This window comes from Fundulus heteroclitus, chromosome 5, assembly GCF_011125445.2.
Source record: "Fundulus heteroclitus isolate FHET01 chromosome 5, MU-UCD_Fhet_4.1, whole genome shotgun sequence".
Lineage (NCBI taxonomy): Eukaryota > Metazoa > Chordata > Actinopteri > Cyprinodontiformes > Fundulidae > Fundulus > Fundulus heteroclitus.
In genome coordinates this window covers 7,206,873-7,228,747 of record NC_046365.1, presented here as the reverse complement: position 1 = coordinate 7,228,747, position 21,875 = coordinate 7,206,873, and the positions used below count along the sequence as shown (strand labels likewise).

The 21,875-nt window shown below is 39.3% G+C and overlaps 1 protein-coding gene across 1 annotated transcript in view; it reads right to left on the bottom strand.

The window, feature by feature from the left end:
- usp43a (ubiquitin specific peptidase 43a) overlaps positions 1–21,875 on the bottom strand; it is a 196,018-nt gene that overhangs the window by 81,352 nt on the left and 92,791 nt on the right. Inside the window, exons 7-8 of the mRNA XM_012873168.3 lie at positions 14,483–14,651; positions 11,650–11,761 (exon numbers count right to left, since the gene is read on the bottom strand). Coding sequence (XP_012728622.2) covers positions 11,650–11,761; positions 14,483–14,651 — 281 coding nt within the window. The remainder of the gene's footprint in view (positions 1–11,649; positions 11,762–14,482; positions 14,652–21,875) is intronic.

Below are 21,875 nucleotides of genomic sequence, written 5' to 3'. Positions count from 1 at the left end.
TTGGAGGTACAGTATGTATACTTTCAAAGTAAAAGCTAAAAATCTTTAACAGATTTTCTTTCTGTTTGGCTATGAAGTAAACAGTGTTTTTGGTTAACCTAACTGATCTAAAGCAGGACAATTCTAGTCTGGCTTAATCTCAGACTTATAAAGCATGTGTAAATATTTGATCACAAGTGATTGCTTACCACAATAAATACCCCAAAACACTTTAAAGATAGTGGTTACAATATGAAAAAATGTTAAAAAGCTTGATGGGTAGGAATACTTATGCCTGTTTACAGCAAAGTTAGCGCCACATGATTTCTTCTGTGCTGTGGGACTGTTAGTTTCCAACTCCATGCTGTTTGCTTCACTTGAGCAACAGCTTTGAAGTCCTACTGGTGGATTTTTTAGCAGGGAGTCCAACTCCACAGGGTTTTTCATCAGCTTTACCCCCTACCTGTCTACCTGATCTCTACAAAGCAGCTCCAGCTTTCACCAAGAGAAGATGCCGTTTTTTTCCTCACGCCTCCTCTATCTCAAGTCGGTCATGATATTTTTATCCTAAGAACTGACTCCAGCCTTACACCTTATGAAGCTTTTACACCTAAAGATTGCAACCATCAACTCCACCCCAGATTTATCTGCCATCAGAACAATTAGTCTACGGTAGGATAATCATCAGTGTGGCAGACCTAAAGACATTCATTAACGTCGGTTTAGCAAGGCAACCTCATTTATATAGCACATTCCAGTAACAAGTGCGTCACATGATGGAAACAGAAGGACACATGAAAAAGTTCACTGCGGTAGCATAAAAAAGAAAAGTTTGACTACAGACTAATAAAAGAATGTTTTAGTTAATAGGTTAAAAAGAATAGTCAAAGGAAAGTGTAAACAAATGGTTTTACACACGATTGAATGGCACTGAGGGTTTTAAATATCACACAGCAGGTTGTGAAGCTGACTGGGAGAGAGAGGGTTTCTGAAGACAAGATGGTAAGCAAACAAATTATTTTAGTGTTACAGAATGCTAAAATTAAAATCTGAAAATAAACTGAAATGGATTTCGTAACTGTATCCTCCAAACTTGGTTGCAGCCTTGGAGAACCAGTTTCCATGGAAAATTATAGAAGCTGATTTTACACAACAGCGGTGAAATCCTGCTTTCTTTCTAAAGTTACATTAACGTTATATCAGCAATCGTGTAATTCAGATATAATGGCTTGATATTGTGATCATATTATATCAAACTTATATTTGTTTTCAATCTTCTTTTCCATCATTACAATTTCTGTTAGCTTTAGCATGTCAGCCACTAAATATACACACATGGTTTGGCCATCGAGGCCAGTTACAGACCTTCCAACGGGCCAAATCTATTACAGTACAAGTCATTTTAATAATCAGAATTTTGATATCACAATGACAGCTGTTATTCAATATATTCTGCTGCATGGCGCTCTGATTGCATAGCACATATTTCAACTTTCATAACAGTGAATTTTTCACAATATTTGCGAAGCCATGAATCAAAGCAAGTCAATCAAATTAGCCACGTTATCTGTTGCAAATATGCATTTCATGCCTTGATGTACAGACAGCTCTAACTTAGAAATATATCTAGACCATGGTTACATTTTTTTCCAGTTTTTTCCAGGGAAAAAAAAATCGAGAAAAAGATAAAGATAAAGAAAGTAGGTACGCAATGGTGACTGTAGGAATGCATGGTAGTTATTATATTTCTGTGAATATTTGACACTCATTTAGATTCTTAATCAAAAATACTCCAAAAAGAGCTTCATCCGAGTATCTAAACACATTCATGATAAACACAAATGAACCAGGCACGTGAAGACGTATGAATCCTACAGGCACAGACAACAGTTTTTCAGCAGTAGACATCTCAGTCAGTACAATAGAATATGTCCTAGCTGGTGCAAAACCCCTCCCCTCCATATGTGATTGGGCACTGTAGTGCCCTGACATTCTCCCCTTATGCCTGATTTCAGAGAAATAAACCACTAAAACAGTGGAGAAAGAATTCAAATCACTAAAGGGTGAAGGGATTTTGGAAATGTTTTGGCAAACATTTAAATAATCTGTGTATTTTGAAACACATGAAACTCACTGTAACCTCACCCTATAGGCATTTAAAGCCTGTCCAAGAAGAAAAGTATTGGCAAGGAAACTTCAAGACGAAAGGAAAAACGGTCAAAATCTGAAGACTTAGAGAATCAGGTTAAATTATTCCATGACACAAACATGAAACCTCTGTAGCATTATTATGAAAAAATAGCACTATTATATATAGAAATACCGCACTGGCAAACATAAGACAGGCTGCAAAAGGTCAACCTGGTGACGGGTGTAATTTTGTCTCTCTTTATTATGTATAAACGACGCATAATGAAGTTTGATCATATATCTGAAAAAAAAGAACTGTACTTCTTAAACACGCTCTATAGAACCATATTTAAAGAAGAAGAATTTATGACTCCATAACATCTCTCATAAAGGGTGCATACAGTTCATAGTGTTCAATCTTTTTAAATCAAATAATGCAGGGGAAATAAAAATATGTTTCTTAGCCCTAAAGCAGCATAACTAAAGGGGTGCTGCTCCTTTTTTGTGCAGGTTCCAAGGTGAGAGTTATCAGAAAGGAAAGCTTTACATCTGTTCTTGAAAGCAGACTGTGTGTTTGAACTTTGGGCATGAACCATTCTGGCCCATGCGATGACAAGTTTGGACACCCCTGATCTAAAGGTTATCATTCTGTCGTTTTTGTTTTTTTCTGTGTGTGTCGTGTCTGGCAACGTGGCAATATCCGCTTGATTTATATATGCAAGGAGCTTTATTATAATTTATGCAGGGAATATTTCATGTTAAATGGACACTGAAACTAGACGGTAGAAGAGGAAAAAAAGGAGAAAAAGTGAAAGAGAAAAAGGGAGAGAGCGATACAAGGTACAAGATAAAGTTTGTCATTCTGCACAAAGACATCTTGATCATGATGATCTATTTTTATTTCTGCTCATAGACCTGCCCTTCTATAAGGGGTTATAAAGACGTCCTCTAGAAAGATACATTTTCTGTTTCTGACCAAAAATGCAGAATTTACTGTAAAAAGAAAGCCTGCAATGCAAACCATGCACTTATCGGCATAAGTGCATGGTTTGCATTGCAGGCTTTCTTTTTCACATGTTCTTTGCCTTGTCATATTAGACATACCTTATAGGGAAGCTGGTTGCCTGCATGTGTCGGGACAGCTTTGATCTACAAAACATATCAAGATGAAATCCTGACTGACTTTATTAGATCAAGACGGCATCAAAGTAGACAGGTCAAACTGATGGAATGGGAACATGGGTTTGGATGATCTTTAACCATTAAAGTTATTTTTATGCCTATGTGTGTGGGTGGATGTTGGCATATGTGTGTGAATTTGTCACCTAGAGGTGCGATGTTGTTATTATTTCAGAGGAGACAGCATTGTCAAGCATCTAAACAACCGTGTTGAAGGTCCTTTACTGAGTCTGGGCCAGAATGCGTTATGTGTGCATCAGCGTGTGCATACTGAGGATGAGCGACATGGTCTCAAAATTCTACCCTGATATTTTTATTGAGATAACGACAAAAGTGACAAAAAAAAGGCAAAGGATCTATCACTGCATTCAGTCAGAGTCCAATAAACACCAAAATATGCTCTAAAAATAAAACCCATGATCAAATATGCTACTTTAGTGGACAATTGACCAAGAAATCGATGAATGAATGAATCAGTGCTTTTATGGAAAACCCATTAAATCTCAACCATACTAAAACTTGGGGGGGGGGGGGGTTGTCTTTAAAAAGGGAACAGGTATATTGAAACATTTCTGTCTATTTTGAAAAAAAATCTTAACATGATGAGAAACCAGATTGTGTCAAAATTGACAGTATTGTCACAATTTCTACTTTTACATTTTGATCCAAAGTTAGTTCCATGAGAGCTTCAATAAATAATCCAAGACAGGAAATATGATTTAATATAATTAGCATGTTGTAGCTACGTTTTAACTTGATGTTTCTCATTATCACAATAAACATACAATGTGTGAAACTTTAAGTCCACGCTGCCCATTCCTGGCTGGCATACAAAAATCAACTATGTAGTTTATTGATGTCACAATAAATTACAATTCTTCTCATGACAGCAATAAATAAAACAATAATTGTCCATTGCTAATTAGGATGCAAGCTAAAACTCCCTTCATGTGACATTTTAGCTGAAAAATTAATCTGTGTAAAATTGTTATGGCCACATGAAACAGATGATTCTCATTTTAAACAGAGTCACTTCACACACCTGTGTTCTCTTATTTTCTATATGCATGTATCTAAACCAGGCATGTTGTTATTATACCTGCTAATAAATACAGTACATAATTCCAGCAACTGCAGTGTAACATTTGTTACTTTTGTTTTAAATATTAACATTTGGATCACTGCATACATTTCTGTATGTGATCTCTTCTTTATGAAGTCTTTATGGACGCTTGCTCAAGGTTCTCTTCTTTTGCCCAGCCGCCGTGCATAACCATTTCTTTAAGTGTTTCCCCTTTAAAAACGATGTAAAAACATGGCGACACACTACTGAACTCCTGGCATGTTTATAAAGAATAGAATATATAATTTAATTATGCTATAACAACATCTAACTCATCTTTTCCACTGAGTGGGCGTGTGAGCTTTGCTGCAACTCCATTTTGTATCAGCAGTAAGAAACAAAGGTCCCCTTCTCCCAGGCATACGCCAGACAAATCCATGGAAAATGTCCTCTTTTGAGTGCATCAGAACTTCGTAGGGTAGCTCAAATGGGCCAGACGTTACAGAGCAAAACCAAACGTCGACCACAGAGGGCATAAATGAGCAGGCCGGGTCTCAGGAGGAGATGATTCAAACAGAATTACATGCAATCCTATTTGATTCTAGCTGAAACAAAATGCAGACTTTGCAGCAGTCCCTCCTTCTGAGGCTGCATGTGGTGTGGGTTGATTTATTTTCCATTGTGACTGGAAAAAGTATATTCACAGATGAATAACTGCTACTCAGAACTATTCCTGTTAAAAAATGAATGGTAAAAAAGGAGGAAAAAAAAATCCGGGAGGAAAAACGAGTCCGTTAACAGGAGCCTTGGGTTTCTACGTCTGATGGAGTATGCAATGAGATGCTTGTCTGCCCAATAATCAACGAGTGCAGAAATGATTCTTCACACTGAGTAATGGGCAAGTTTAAGGAAGTGTTTTTTTAAGGAGCTAAGAGCTTAATATGCACATTCTACCAGTGAATAAGTTTTTTCCACCTTAAAAGATGTGAATCCATGTGAATATGACAGATGCGTGGCTATTTAGATGCTGAGAACGGTTCCACACAAGAAGCAGACCCCGTTCTGTTAGATTCTCTGTGTTTCTGAAGCACCTCGTTAATTTGAAGTAATGGAGGCTCTGTACGCTTCTTCAGCATTTCTTTCCTTCATGGGCGAGAGTGGCACAGGAGTTGGGGTGTTCGTCGTGCAATTGGCGGGTTGCCGGTTTGAATCTGACCGTCTCAGTCATTGTGTCCTTGGGCAAGACACATCACCCTGGGGGGAGGACCCGGTGGCGCTGATGTATGGCAGCCTCTCTGTCAGTCTGCCCCAGGGCAGCTGTGGCTCCTAACATAGCTCACCACCATCAGGGTGTGAATGGGTGAATGACTGATTGTAGCGTAAAGCGCTTTGGGGTTGTTGGACTAGTCATACAAGTACAAGCCATTTACCATATATAGTGCTTTACGTGAAACCATAAAAACATATAAACACATTGAAATAGTCACTGGTTGTGAGACCAGTAAACATTAAATTGTATCAGGTGAAAACATCAATAAGCATCAAATATGTTCCTGTTATTATGGACCAAAGGCAACTCTGAACAGGAGGTTTCAGTCTTGATTTAAAGAAACTCAGTGTTTCGGCTGAGTTGTAGTTTTTGTGGAGCATGGGAGCCACATGCTGCTCCTCCTTGGTTCTGGTTCTGGTTATGCTGAGTAGACCAGAAGATTTGAGTGGTCTGGAGAGTTGATACAGCAACAGCAGGTCTTAACATGAAAAGCAGGTGTTTTACTGTCGGGTTAACTGCTTTTAAATAACTTTTACCAAACTAACTTAACTTTCAACTAACTTTTACCCAAATGTTCCAATCTTTCAATTAATCAAATAATTTTTGTTTTCTTACGGCACGAGAAATCACCCAGGGTCCTCATATCCACAGTTCAGAGATGCAAGTCCAGCAGCGGATTGTGGCTTCCTAATTTTCAATTGTTCTATCAGGCAACACACGTCCTTTAGATCTTATTTAGAGGTGCAATCCTTTTTCTGATCCCCTATAAATGCTTTACTTCCCCTATTACCTTAAATCCCTCTGTTTTAACAAATAAAGAGTTTGTTCTACACTGAGTATCGGTTTAAGAAGCATTTTAAATATAATTCAGCTGCTACGTTAACTCCTTTATTGGGGAATCATCCGTTTAAACATGCGCTTACAGAGCCAACATTATTGGCATGGCTTAAAGGGTTGCGATCTTTTAATGACTTTTCCAATGATGGCATTTTCTGTAGCGTTACAGATCTCTCACAGGATTTCCATCTGCCTCCCTATCCTCAGGCACAGTGTCAGAGTTTTAGTCCCAGACTTTCCCTCTACACCACCTACCCTGCAGACGGGGATGTTTGAGTCGTGATCCCCTTAAAAAGTCATTTATCTCAAATATATAATGAAATTTTGTCTTTTGATTCCTCACCGGTCATTAAAGTCAAGGCTGCTCTGGAACATGAATTGGGACTAAACCTGGGTGATGATTGGTGGGACAATCCACCCAATCAAATTCATACAAGCTCAATCTGCGCCCGGCCTTCGTCTATACAGTTTAAAGTTTTGTCCACTACTCTAAAACTCAGCTGTCACAAATTTATTCTACTGTCACGGACAACTGTGATAAATGCCATGCTCCTCCTTGTAATTTAACCCATATGCTCAATTCTTGCCGTCTACTTGTTTGTTTTGGACATAATTATTTTGATACTGGATCACAGATTCTCTCAACGACCATTAAACCCTTCCCCCTATGTGGCCAGTATTTGGGCTCACCTCAGATTATAATCAATTTTCCATTCTCTGCCCCCCAATACAGAATATCAATAAGGAAAAGCACACATATGTTCATTTAGTTTTTCTTTCTTTTGCTCTTTAGTTAATTTGATACACTGGTTGACTTAAAGACTTCTACCTTAGTTATTAATGCGCATCAGCATCCTAAATTAATTATTTGTCACCGTTATCTGGATTGTGTTTTTTGCTTTGTAAAAAAAAGAGAGAATATGCCGTAGAACATCAAGCATATCTCTACTTTTTGTACGCACATCATATCTGCTGTGTTAAAATGTATTCAATGTATCTGTAATATGTCACGTAATATTTGCCTTAAAAAAAAGAAGAAAAAACACCGCTTCCTGTTATAACGTGTGTCTGAATCAAACAAAAATAAAGAAAAGAAAGGAAAACAACGAGCAAAGAGCTGTAACGGGAGCTGAGAGGTGCGTCGTCATCTCCTGTGTCCCCTTTCTGACTAAAATATGTCGCTCTGTTTTTCAAACGTTTATCTTTGGTATTTTTAAAGCGATCGATTGTTAGTTGTTATTGAGTGCTCTTTACAGCTTAGAAGGCTTTTTTCCCCATCGATGATTCATTTGTCAGAGTTGAGCGTGATAAACAAAAAATAAACCTCCCTCTGCAATTAGTCATGCAATAGACAGGAGAAGAGTTAAAAAAGCAGCCCAAGGCCAACGAGAAACTTTGAAGAGCCTTCATAAACCTGGAGAGAAGTTGATTAAGACCACTTTCAAGTCTGGCCTTTAGGGGCGATAATAAACTTTTGCGGCAGGCGGTGAGTTTAAATAACGATCCGTAGCAGGTAATCGTTTTCAATTAAAATATTTCCTCCAGTCAATCTGTTTGCCTCATGCAATTCAGTGCAGCAACCCCCCCCCCCCCACATTCTACCATCAACACACTTATCCTCAGCATTCACTTTCCTGGTATTTGCTGTCAGTTTCATAAAGGAGTCTTTCATGGCCTTCAGGCTGCGTTTCGCTTTTCTTTAGGAACATAATGTGATCTAGAACATCTCATGTGCCATGAGATGTTCTAGATCAGAGGTCACAGGAATCCCCTCCAAGGACCTCATGTGGAGCCCTCAAGCCCGTTCTAAAACTAGCACAACCCTCCAGTGAGCTGCATCTAAAATGTTATTTTAGTCTGTTGCTCTACTTCTGTAATCACACCTTGCATTTATATAGATTTAATATATGAGAATGTCTAAAATATCTAAAAACACATTTGTTTAGGATGGCTGTTCTAGTTAAACTGTTTACTGAAACATCATTGGTTTAGGTTTGTAGTCCAACTGTTTTTAATATTTGCTTTGAGTTTTATTTTGTTTCAATTTCCACATTTTATTCCAACTTGCTTCTATTCTGTTTTTTTATTTTCCTATGTTTTAATCCAATGTAAATCACTTTGCGCTGTCCTTGTACTGAAATGTGCTATACACATAAATTCGCCTTGCCTAAAAACAAAGGAGCATTGTTCTGCCATAAATACATTTATCTTCATCATTCACTTCTCTGGTATTTGCCGTCAGTTCAATAAAGAAGTCTTTCTTGGCCATCAGGCTGCGTCTCGCTTCTCTTTAGAAACAAAATGTGGCTATGAGAAGTTCTAGAGATACTAATGAAGTCCTCACGAGTAATTAAAAAAGTTTCAAACGAACTTTCAGAACGTTTCATAGCTTTAATATTAAAGCAACAAACTTAAAAACCTGTAAAACAGAACTGTAGCTATGGATTATATGGTGCATAGCAAAAACTATTTTTTTCCCATCTGTGCTCCAAAGTATATCCTAATTTTTAAAGTATTTAAAATCCTTTTAAACTCTACTTGCTAATAAAGCTCATCATGATTCTGATACCATTTTACCTTCTTATTTGGAGGCTGCAGTGTGCTAGACTATCCACTTGGTGGCACTAAACAACATCAGATGAAAATAGCAGGTCCACAATGTGAACTATACTCCCCGCATTTCATGGCTGCCAATGGCAAAAACGTTGAAAAAGGGTAAAATCTGCAGTGCTTTTATGGAAATTGGTAAAATATTTATATTTTATATCCTATTCCAGTATTTGTTTGTTTTGGTTCTATTGTGTTTTTTTGGATTCATTTTTAATTTATTTATCTGAATCCGTCATATTAGTACAAATTCCACTAGGTGGCACCTAAACATAAACATAAAAGAAGGCAGAAGCCAGAAAAGTAAACTAAATGAACACACAATGTTCTGCTATACTTTACAAATAAAATGAATAAAAAAAAAAAATGACAATGTCGGGTTGCTGATGTGTTTGTTGCTGCAAAGCTTCTTTTTGGCAGTGTGGTTAGTAAGTCTGTTCACTGGCCTTTAAATGGTGGGCTTCATCCATAAAAAACTTTTTAAATCTTCTTTGTGAATAAACAAAGTAGTACAGTTACATTAAAATAAAATGAAAATATATGTTATGATAAAGTTCGTTTGTCAGATAAAATGTACCTTTTGGGAAAAAAGCAGGCATTAAACGCAATCATTAAGACTGCATTTTTGTATTAAGAGTTTTTTAATTGGTCTGATGTGATATTCTCATCTTAAATGTCAGCTTTTCATTAGTTATAAGCAGAAAAATCAGCCTAACACAAACAATAGAACAAAAATAAACAACAATTGAAATAAAGGCTCGAAAACATCGGTCTGTGTAATTAATCTATCTAACCTGTTTTACTCAGTGAGTCGACTTACTGAAATAGATGAACTTTTCAATAATATTCTAATTTATTGGCCATGTCTGTGATTAATGTTTATTTATAAAGCCCCTGTAATGGATAAAATTACAACTGCTTAACAAAAAGAGGATCTTCATAAAAACCGGATTAAATTTAAATGTGGTGTAAAAGAAAACTATATAATACAAATATTTTTTTTTAAATACAAAGTTTCAAAATACTTTTTAATAGAAATGCCTTCAGCTGCTCTTTAAATAACTCCAGATTTTCTAGACGACAAAATCAGAAGGAACCTTGGTCCACAGTGGAGGCGTGGTTATCTGGAAAGCGCGATCCCCTCGACTTTTAAATCTGATCCTAGGGATAATGAGTGGATTTTGGTTTCAGGACCTGCAAGCTCAACCGTGACTATGAAGGTTTGAAAAATCAGTTATATAAGGAGGAGTTTGACCATGTAGGTCTCTGATAATTAAAGTCGGGATGTTATAATGAATTCTAAAATGAATTAAAACATTAAAGCAGGAGTGATGTGAGCTATCCTAGTCAGGGGTCTTGATGGAGAGATTTAGACCGGTGGAAGATAATAATGGGCTTTTATGTTTATTTGTATGAAAAGTGCATTACAATAGTGCAAACGGGAAGAAATAAAAGCATGAACAACCTCCTCAACATTCTGAATTGACACCAAGATTCTTACTTCAGAAAAAATTGTCAAGTGATAAAAACGGCTTCAGATCAGTGTATACCGTACACTTCATTCTGCATCTAAACCCACAGGTGAGCTTTCCATACAAATCCGGCACCATTTATAAGGGAATAAAGAAGATCTGCTGCAATAAAAAAAATTGTCAACAAAAGGATTGTTACAAAAAAGTAAAAAATAGTTGACCAAATACCAGTTGAATTACTTTTTGTTCTAAGTTTATATAAGCAATCTACTGTGCTTTAAAGGTCTTCACAATCTAGTAATCCACCAGATCTGTCGCTACACATGTAAGCGGCTGCTAATAAAAAGTCGTCTATTCAGCGAAAGGAGAGCAGTAGTTTAGAAGTTTAAAACAACGTTTATTATGAAACAACAGAAGATCAAGTTCAGCCCAGTTTTAGCTGTCGCTGCTTGCTAAACATCCTTCGGAAAGGAAGGTAGATAAATAATAACACACAGCGACGGCAGCCAATCACAAAGCAACATGCTGAGGTCAGAGGACGCACCGGGTATGACTGGAATGAGCACCGTTCAGTCTGTGAGAGAAACGAAAGGAAGTCTTCTCTCTTTACAGAGTTGTTGTAACTACGGTAACAGCAAACATTAAGCTAATGAAAGCTGGTGTGAGTTGTGTGTGCACTTGTGTTTGCACAGGATCTGAGCTACACAAGTGCTTTTGAAGAGTAGAGATCATCTGAAATAGTTTATGCAAATATATTCACATTGGGATCTCAAAAACCTAAACCGTTTTATTGTTTTTTAGCTAAAGTAACTTTGTGAAAATAGTGGACAAACAGGTTGTTCTTAGTGTATTCAGGTAGGAGACACAGTAAGCTTGTATAAAGCCTGGGTCCTATTTTTACATCATTACACAAGTTAAACTGCTGTTATCAGGTAAGATGAACATAAACGTAACTTATCAGAATCATAACATTAAAACATTTTTTTTTAATAAATAGAAGGGATCCAACTAGGCGGTTTAATTCTATTTGCATTTTCAATCCGCTCTGCTGCCAGAACACGGTGAAGCGAGCCGGGTGGCATGTTAGGGGTTAGCGAGGGTGCTGTAAGTACCTGAGCCTGGGATCCATTCAGCATGAGATAATACTGCTGGCTGAGGATGCTCTGCTGCAGCTGCTCCCACGAGATATTCCTGTCTTCAAGCATGAGGAAGGGAGGCCCAAATCTGAGAAGGACATAACACTAGTTAGAGCTTTGGTTATAGTACATGTGCATTGTCTAAAACATAGTTTCACACAAACAATTTTTCCATTTCTGTTTTTTTAAGTAAAAATTGTAAGCAAATATGTTCAATTCTATTGAGACTTTAATAATAATAATAATAATAATAATAAAAAAATCAATCTTTCCAGCTTTCTAGGGCTAACAACCTGAAGTGACATCGTGTGTACCACGGATTTAACTGAAGCTAAGAAACCGGCTCATAATGTCATCAACCCTTCATAGAAGAGCATCGCATCCCCTGACAGAGAAGACGTGGCCGCATTGGGACGTTTATATAGGGCAAGATATTTGAAGTGCTTGAAATTCATTCATGCTGTATGTGCGCCAGCTGAGGAGTGGACTGCAATAAGCAGTCATGGAGCTGAGAGGAAGGAAGCGTAAGAAGGAGCTGCTGTTTGGTAGCTCTCTGCATAAGCTGTCCGCTTTAAGCTAAAAACAGAAACATCTTGCTGAATACGCTTGAGAGAAACCCTCTCCAGATTTGATGCTGTCCTCTCATTTAAGCCAGAGTGAAACAACTTGTTAGTAAACTAAGTTAATATAAGAGAGGCCGTAATCATCTTTAGGATAAGATGGAGTGCTAACAAAGCAGAAGATTTCTTTGAAAGCTGGAAAGGAGAAATCTTTCCAGGAACCTGTTCAGATTGTTCATCAAGGCGTGTATGCAAATTCCTAGCGAGCTTTTTTAATTAGACACCAATTGAACAGATTTCCCCAGCTTATTTTCCATAGGCACATCACCAAAACTGACACACTCGAATATTTACAGCCGGAGCATAACTGAGCCTTGCTGGTGGTTTCGAGAGGAGATGAGATTCGAAATGTCAGATCCTGACATTATCCGGCTTTTGGAAGCGTCCGCAATCTGTTCTCGTCTAAAACACGGTCCACGTGTGAATATTGCATTCATGTTCGCACATGCGAGAGCAATAACATCACGTCCCTAAGGAGCAGATGGTGCGAGAAAGCGGAGACAAATACATCTGGCTTTCCATCTGTTGGCAGTAGGTTACACATGATTGATCCATGCAGAGGATTTGCTATAAATTAAGAGCGGTAATTTGATAGAAACCGCTCTGCTCACAGTAATTTCTCTGATATCACAACTGCTGCAGGGCTGGTGCCGAGGCTGCTGGGACAAACCCGTCTCCTCTTGTGATTTTAGAAACTTCCCAAACAGACCAGTGAGCAACTAACTGTGGAGCTCTGAAAATGTTGCCACCTAATGCCTTAAAGGGGAACTCACTCCCAAATCAACAATTTTTTTGCCAATCATCTGTTAACATGCTTGTTTTATAGTACTACTGTCTACAAATCCTGGTCAGTAGTTTGAAAGATGAGTGCATATTTATAGAAATCCTGCGTTTGTGTCTAAAATACCATAGGTATTTTAGACACAAACCATAGGTGCTCTCCTATGTTTAAACGGTGGTCTTGCAGTGACTTTTGAATTGACATTGCTTTTAGTGGCTGTGACGTAATCCTGATATAGTGACGTCGGCAGCTCTGCCGCTGTGGGGTATAAAAGCAGCTCCGTCTTTAAAAAAAAAACCAACAACAACAACACAGCTCCATCTTGTGCCTTCTGTAGCGAACACTGTTGCACTTTTCAAACCCTCTACCAACTTTTTTTCTTCAAAAGAACAACCAGAAACAAATCTACCAACTTTTTATGCATTATCTGCAAATTTTTATGACAGAAACCATTTGCCCTGCTGTTAGCCTCTGGAAGCAGCCGGGAAGGGGCTGGTGTGACACCGCGGTGGAGTTGCTTTTGGGTTGGGCGGTGGATATTCACGCCCCATGGCTTCAACAGCCAGCCAGCAGACAGAGAGCATCAGCCCCGCATCAGCCTCTTTGTATTGGCTCGAACAGAAAGCAGACGCTGCTGAAGCCGTGGAGCGCCAATGTCTACTCTCCAACCTAGAACCGTGGTGTAACTCTGCTCACTCTCCATGATTCAATGTGGCAAAGCTCAGAGATAAGGTTAGAGGCTCTGTTTTCTGGAGTCAGCTTGGAGCAGAGCTGCTGTTCCACTCCTTCCCTTTGGAGGAGTTCTAGGCTTGTTCCACTGGCGGGGATGCTGCGGGAATCCTAAAACTTGGTGGCAATGTTTTCTAAGCTGGGGCACCCCTATGAGCAGGCGGAGATTGCCATGTCTTCATTTCCCTCCTGGATGTCGCCTCAAAGACCCAGTAATGGATATACCGGAGACAAGCTATGGATCAATGGGCGGATAATATGGGTGGATAGGTAGGCAGTCTATTCATACAGATAATTTAGAGTTTTGATACTAATATGTCCCTACAAAAACCTTTTCCTAATCCTTTAGTTATGAAAAGCCTAAATATTACAGGTTTATGGGTGTTCTTTTACCAACTGAACTGAGCTGTGACCAGAAAGAACTATTAAAAAAAGGTTAAAGTTGAACATGGATTCTGTGTGATTCTGGATGTGACAAAAAAAAATGCAGAAAAGATTTTTAGGCAGAATCAGTCTCAAGGTAAACTGACCATTAAAGCCGTCACCCTCATAGTCAAACACAGTCTTAATAAAGTAAAAAAAAAAAAAAGTCATGATGACTAAAACAACCTGAACAGCGAGTGAATAAGTCGTGGAACTGAACTAAAACGAGCTCAAACATCCCTCCTTTCCTGCTTACCTGGCGGCTTGCTGCCCAGATCCGGTTGTATTGCACATGAGCAGGAGAACCTTGGTGGAGCTGCTCTGATCCAGGTACTCTGAGGAGAGTCGTCCTGATGCTGGTAACCTCTGCCTGTCCGGCCCTGATGTGGACGAGTAAGGAGATGAAGGGAGGCTGTGGTGATACCCTGAGGACAGCAGAGGACACAGGAGACACCCCGCTTGTGATAACTGACACACTTTGCTGGAATTTTGGTAAAATCCTTGTGAATCATCAAAGAGAAAAAGGTCAAATTTGAAAAGCTTACACAAACTTCCACCAATACGCAGTGACAGGATTATTTAAATGCATAGAACGATTTCAGTGTATCATACAAAAACCTTTTAGACATTCAATGTTTTTTAACACAGCAATGGAGACAGGATCTATTGATGACATAAACAACGCTTTCTTGTGTTAATAAGAAACAAAGTTCAATATTTTTTAGAAGAGATGATTTATTCTAAGCACATTTAAATAATCAGAGTCGTCTTTAATGACAGAGAAAAAGAAATGGTGTATTTGTCGTGTTTCTCTGTGCTCAGACATCCACAGACAGCTGCTCAGAGACGAGCTGAAACACTCGCCGTTAAAAGGACGGCATTTAAAAGAAAGCCCCAAAGTTCTGAAGTGGGGGAAGTATTTCTGTAAGTGTTTGTGTACACAAAATTACCTGGAGCCTAAAATGCGGTAGGAGCTGGGTTAATATAACAATGCATTAGGAGTTAAAACGCTTGCAATAGCCAAGCACTTTCTGAAGCACGTGTCGAGTCAGATAAACGTTCAGAAAGCCAGAAAAATATGTCATCTAAGGAGCCAGCAGGCTACGGCTGTCATGCAGAAGGTGCAACAGGGGCAACATTTAAGCATAATATCCATTCAAGTCCAAGGTTTCAAGTAGGTTTTTCATTTTACCAACTTATTTCTTCTGACTGGAAGTGATGCTGACATTTTACAGTGGCCCGGTCAGTCCTAACTGGAATCACATCTAGAGGTTGTGGAAGGAGCTAAGACGGCACAGAGGCCTTCCAGCATGGGTTACTGAGGAGGGTATGCATAATTTGACAGTAGCATTTTTTAAATGCTAATAAAAGCTTATTTTATTTTCTTCAGAGTTGATACATGTTTTAGAGCGATACCAGTACGACTTCCCTTCACAAACAAACTCCTTGGTTTAAATAGGAGTGATCTTACATGTGCCAGGGGCAAGGGATCATTTTGATTTCATCTATGCATTGCATCGATTTTGTTACCTTCAAAGGTCATAGTGTAACGGTGACCGCTGGCGGACCCGAAATTCAGCCGGACACAGAGTTACGCAAAAAAAGGGGTCTATTGATGGAAAGCAAAAACAGACCAGGAGATGCATGTGGAGCATGTAGACAAACTGAAAAAACCATGGCGGCAGGGCAAGAGTGAGGAGATGTGGAGTGCTGTGAAATGAAATGTGAAACGACGATCTGGCCGTGAGTGGGTGAGTGAGGCAGGTACATGAAGGCAGGTGAGCAGAGTTGGAACTAATTAGTGACAACAGGTGGAAATGGTCTGGGCAGATGAACAAACTGACTGGAGACTGAAGTGGACATGGAGGTGACAGGGGCTGTTTGCTGTGTGGAAACTAATTAGTTCAGATCAAAGCAAACTAAAACATAAATCATGACACATAGCTACAAGTTATTCATCAAAAATATTACATCCACAGAACGTCTAGAGTGGTGCAGAATAAAAAAACTAATTTCACTACAAAATAAATGCATAGTATATAAATAATAGTTTTATAAATTTAGACGGGCCCAATACTTATAAATATTTATATGATTACGGCTTTAAAACTTCATACAATCCATGAGGGGTGTTCATGTGAGCTTCAGTGTTGCATTTAGTCCGCTTATTATCAGCAGCTTTGTGCTCGTTTTTCTCCAAAGTCACGTGAGGGTCGGTGGTTGCGCTTTGTTGGGGTTGCTTCTGAACGTGCAGTCGCTGTTTTGAGCTTTGTTTTTTTCAGACAGAAAGCCTTTTTCTGGTTAATGTGCCGCGGAGCAAGAGAGCGGGCCTGAACCCCCCATGACAACTTTTTTACAAACAGTAAAAGTCCCAGTGTGTATAAATCCCAGCTTTTTGTGATGATTAGAAGCAGTGTGTGGAGGTTTTCTTGCTGGTCTTCTGCTTATTTTCCCTAATAAAGTCGATGTTTCTCTTAGTGGTCTTGTGTTTGTTTTTTGTGTATGTGCATGTTTTCTTAGTATTAGCTGCAATTCTACGCGGATTCTGCAGGTTTCTTCCTCGACATCCGTTGTGAGACAGGAGAGGACAGCCTCTCCTACCTTTCCACTAATTCTGCTCTCTTTCCGCTCATTTTAAGCCGTCTACTTTGACACATTTGATTTTGGAGACATCTTATTTAATGCACAGTAACAAGGTGCTGCACACTCCAGTTAAGTATTTGCACTTTTCAATTCCATTCAGGAGCATATCTCAAAATAGCAATGAGGAAAACTAGCTCAAGAGGCACTGATGTGCATACTTCAACAGACAGATGACTTAATCCACCTCAGGTATTCAAGTCTTAAAAAAGAGATTTATTCCCAAATTGATAGGGCCTATAGGTAAATAAATCTGAGTGCACGTTTCACATTAATGAGGTGCTCTAACATTGTTTTCTTCATAGGCTTAATGTGGCTGATCTACAACACAATGGCCTTATTTACTTTTCATGCCTTCACCTGCAACTGTGTAATTTTTCCATAATATATAATAAGGGATAAAATATGTTTTTTTTTTTAAGCATGCTAAACCAGATTAGGTAACGGAAAACAGCTTTGGGGGCAAAATGTGAAACCGCTTCACAAACATTGCCAACTAAGGTGTTGCATTTGCACAATGGTTCAGAAAATATTTCAGAAAAATGTCTATTATGGTAGAGTTGCCCTTTTGTTCTCGTTTACCCCGAGGAGCTTTTAAAAGGAATTGGATTGCCTATCGCACACGCTTCCACGCGAACCGAAAGACACGCTGTTGTGATTAATAGCGGGGTAATAGCTGGAAGGGCTACAGAAGGCACAACCTCTTGTCTCCAAGGAAACATGAACTTTGACACTATCAAAAGATTTAATTAAACAGTGCTTGTTCGATCCCTAACATGCAATTAATCACTGCCAACCTCTAGCTTTGTTCTCTCAATAACGCCGTTTAACAAACACACACAGTAAGTGAACACGGGGAGGGAAACAAGCACGCGGAGCTGTTAAGACTAACTGCAATGACTCAACCCAGTGGCGGTTCTAGACCAAATTTACCAGGGGGGCCAAGGTGGGGCCAGTGTTTTTTCACAGGGGCACAGAACAAAAAATGAAACAATAAAATGGCAATATTTAACTGTGTAATAATATTAAGTGAGCCACTTGTGGTTTTGGAACTGCAGGTTTCAGACCCCTGATCTAGCAGTTGAAAACTTGCCCCCAACTCAATACGGCTAAAGCTAAACGTGGAACATCTTAATTTTTAAATCCTTCTTAGAGTAAAACTGTATAGGTAAAAAATAAAATTGGTCAAAGTAACCAATCAGTTATGGTTTCTTTGCCATTGCAAATAATTATGAGAAGTGTATTTAATCTTATATCTTTAGTACAGGGGCCATAACAGGGACCATTTCTACAGGGGCGTGGGCCCCTGTTGGCCCCTGTCTAGAACCGCCCCTGGCTCAACCAAAGTGAGCCTTATAAGAGACAAATGTTTGTCCCAAAAAAACTACTTCTGGCGACATAAAATAAAAAAAAACTTGATACACGCTGAAACAGAACTTCAGTTTTCTAATCAAGCCAATGTTTACTGAAAATTAAACGTATTGAAATGTCCAATTTTTCTTTTAATCGTTTGAAAAGACCAGAGATAGACAACTGTAGCTACAGTTTGCTGTCAAACCTGTTTTACTGTGATGTTGTAGTGTTGCACAGTGTTATCAATCAAATCCTCATATTGTTTTAGCTTAGATGTAACTTTTATTCATTGCCCTAACAAACTCAGACTGTTCTTCAATTTTAGGAGTTTAGACAAATGTATGTACAAGGACTGCTGTTAATGCAGTCATCCAAGTCTATTCTGTCCCAAAAACCACTGGGAATCACAACAAGTAATTCTAAAACGAAAAAAGTGTTTATCATGCTTGACAAGAAGTGTCATTCCATCCACAGGTCCCAGCGGATGATGTAAGAAACCTCCTGCCAGACTCAATCTCACACCACTTTTCTTACTGCTGTTCCATAAACTGGACAGGTGGGGAACTGCGAGCAGACAGAGGCGTCAGAGCAGTGGGAGTAAAAATAAGCTAAAGAGTCCACACAGGGGATGTTGGAGAAAAAGCAAGTAGGCAGGGAGTTATAAATTCCCTATTAACAAGAACATCCTCAAAAAGTGGATGGATTCAGTCATTTCACATGAGCTTAACGTTTTTTTTTTTGCCCTCCCCCAATCATAGATGGTAGGATCTCCATGTACTGTAATCTCTGATCTCTAATTAAAAGATAAACATTGGGCCTTAAGTGGACAAAGCTGAATTAAAGGAGAGGAAAAACATAAGCGAAAGAGTGGGAGGATTTTGAAGAAAAATGAGAATTATCCTGAACATTAATTAAACAGCTAAATGCTAAAGGAGATACTTTGCCCCCGCTGGCATTCATCCTCCCCTTACACCACCGTTCTCAATATCTTCACTTTGCTTATCTTACACCCTCATCGCTCCCGAGGACTGAAATTCATTGGCTGTCAGGGACGACTCCGCACACAGTTTGATCAAAAACAGCCCGGTGGTGAAAAAAAAAAAAAACTGCTATAACAAAACATTTCTCAGTCTGATTTATATACATACATTACCTAAGGGCCCCTTCAAACCAGATTAAGACCACACTATGACATTTAAAATCAGCCAGAACACTGATGGTCTCTGAAAGGTCTTGCAGAGGTGTATCGATCCTGGGTGTACCGTGGAGGGGTTATGGAAGCTGGATCGGATTTATTCAAGAATCAGAAGAAAGACTGGCCGCTGTGGCCCTATGCCAAGGATGCAACGTCATCATGGCACGCTGGGCTGGCGGCGCTCAAGCATTCAAAAAGAATTTATGATGATGGTCTTGGCAGTAAGTGAAGTGCATTCGGCCACTGCTCCGGAAGCAGCAACAACAATCTAGCCAACCAGACCAATGACCTGCACACCAATGATAACAGATAAGACACTTGTAATGTAAATGTAAATTAGTAAGAGTACAGCTTGAATAACAGTGTAACTTTGCTGTCAATCCAAATAATAACCCTGATTAAACATTTCAAATTGCATCCAAAGAGCCATTTGTCCTCCCCGGTGCCGTGTGGTCATGTGACTTGTCAGTGTTACAAGGTCTCAGGTGTGGCTGGGGAGCAGGGGTGTTTCATTTAGTGTTATCTGCCTCACACTGGCACCTCATGGTAAAATACTCTGATGATCTAAAAAAAAAAAAAGGTATTGTTGCTCTATACGAAGACGGTTTTGGCTATATGAAAAACGCTTTCACCCTGAAACTGAGCTGCAGCAGGTTAATCTAGACCATACCGTGTTTTAACAGGACAGCTTCCATTAAGAACAGGCCTTCATCGCTCAGACCGTAGGCCACACACTGCATTAAATTGTCCTGGATCACTCTCGTGGCAGAGGGAAGCCTCTTCCAAAGATGAAAAAGCCTCCAAAACAGTTTCCTGAAGACAGACTAAGGACTTGGATTACTGAAAACATGTCCTGTCGTCTGACGGGACCAAGATAAATGAAATTGTTAAAAACCTCTGTGGTGGCAACCAGGTGAGGAACCTAAAGACAAATGTGTCTTGCCTATAGTTCAGCAGGGTGGTAGTGTCATGGTTTGGGGCTGCATGAATGCTGTTGGAAGTTCATTGGGGGGACCATGACGGCCAACATGTACTGTGACAAACTGAAGCAATGCATGATCCCCTGCCTTCAGACACTTGGGCACAGGAGAATATTTCAACACGATAACGGCCCCAAACACACTTCTAAGATGACTACTGCCTTGCTAAAGGTTTGTGTCCAAACCTAATCCTTAAGCAGTAGGTGGAGGAGCACACGGTCCATCATCCACCTGATGCTTGATGTCATCATGGAGGAATGTGGGAGAGGATTTCAGTGGCAACCTGTGAAGCTCTAGAGAACTGCATGGCCAAAACAGTTAAGTCAAATTTGCAAAGTAATGGCAGCCACTAAAGTTGTTCAATAGAATGATTTTATTGAGCGTAAACGATAGGCTGAACCCTCCAAAGGTCTTTTTTTTTCTTTTTTTTTTTACTTTTTTTGTTTGCCTACGTGTAAGTTTCTTTATTAATAATAATGCTTGGTTGAAGTCCAAAGACACAGCCCATGGGGGAAAAATGCTGCTGCAGCAACTTCAGGACACCAACAAAAAGTCACTGAGAGGCTGAGGTCAGGCTCTTCCTCACCTGACGCACTCATTAGAAAAGATCCGCTGAGATAAATCGAACCCTTTCATCTCTTTATCAAGGGAAAAAATAAACCCAGAGTAACATGTCCAAAAACATGACGTAACAAACAATAATCGCATGTCAATAGGTAGCAGTCAACAGAAAAGCAGCCGACTCTGATATACTTAATTACAAATTCTCCAGCCATATTTAAGAAGTTGACCTATGTATTGATAAACAATAAGAAAACTATAACAATTCAGAATGCATGTGCAAATTCTCAGTTATCCGTTATACTTGAATCATTCTGAGATTGCTGATGTAATCTCTCCAAAGAGATTACATCAGTAATCTCTTCATGATCCAGGTGACCAAGTTCTCTACTCACACCCAGCAATAGCTTCTAACCACCCAGGACAGTGGTGGTGGGTCATTCACTTGCTTCTGACTGAGAATACACCTAGGAGGATGGGCCTCCATGTCCTTAAAAACAGCAGCGCTCCAACTGCAGGTTGCTCAGTGAGAGCTGCCAGAACTGACAAAGACAACTGGATAGGTGTCAAAACATTTTGAGAAAGAACTGAACAAAGGTCCGGTTGCCTCTAATTTAAGCCTGTTCGCTGTAACAATTCAAAACCCAAACAAATGAATATCTAACAAATTACCTTCATTTCCACTGGGATAAAAGTGTCATTTATGGCTGCTAAAAATACATAATGCTGCTTTTAAATGGTAGCCACACACACGCTCCTTCCAGCTGCAAGCAAAGCTTTTATTTTTGCCCCCTAGTATGCCTCAAAGTGCAGCAGCGATTTATTTACTTAAACTTACAACAAAAAGAGAGAATGGCAGTAGCTCATGTCCAGAAAAAAACAACATTAATTTATAATAACCAGAACGGTGGGGAGGAAAA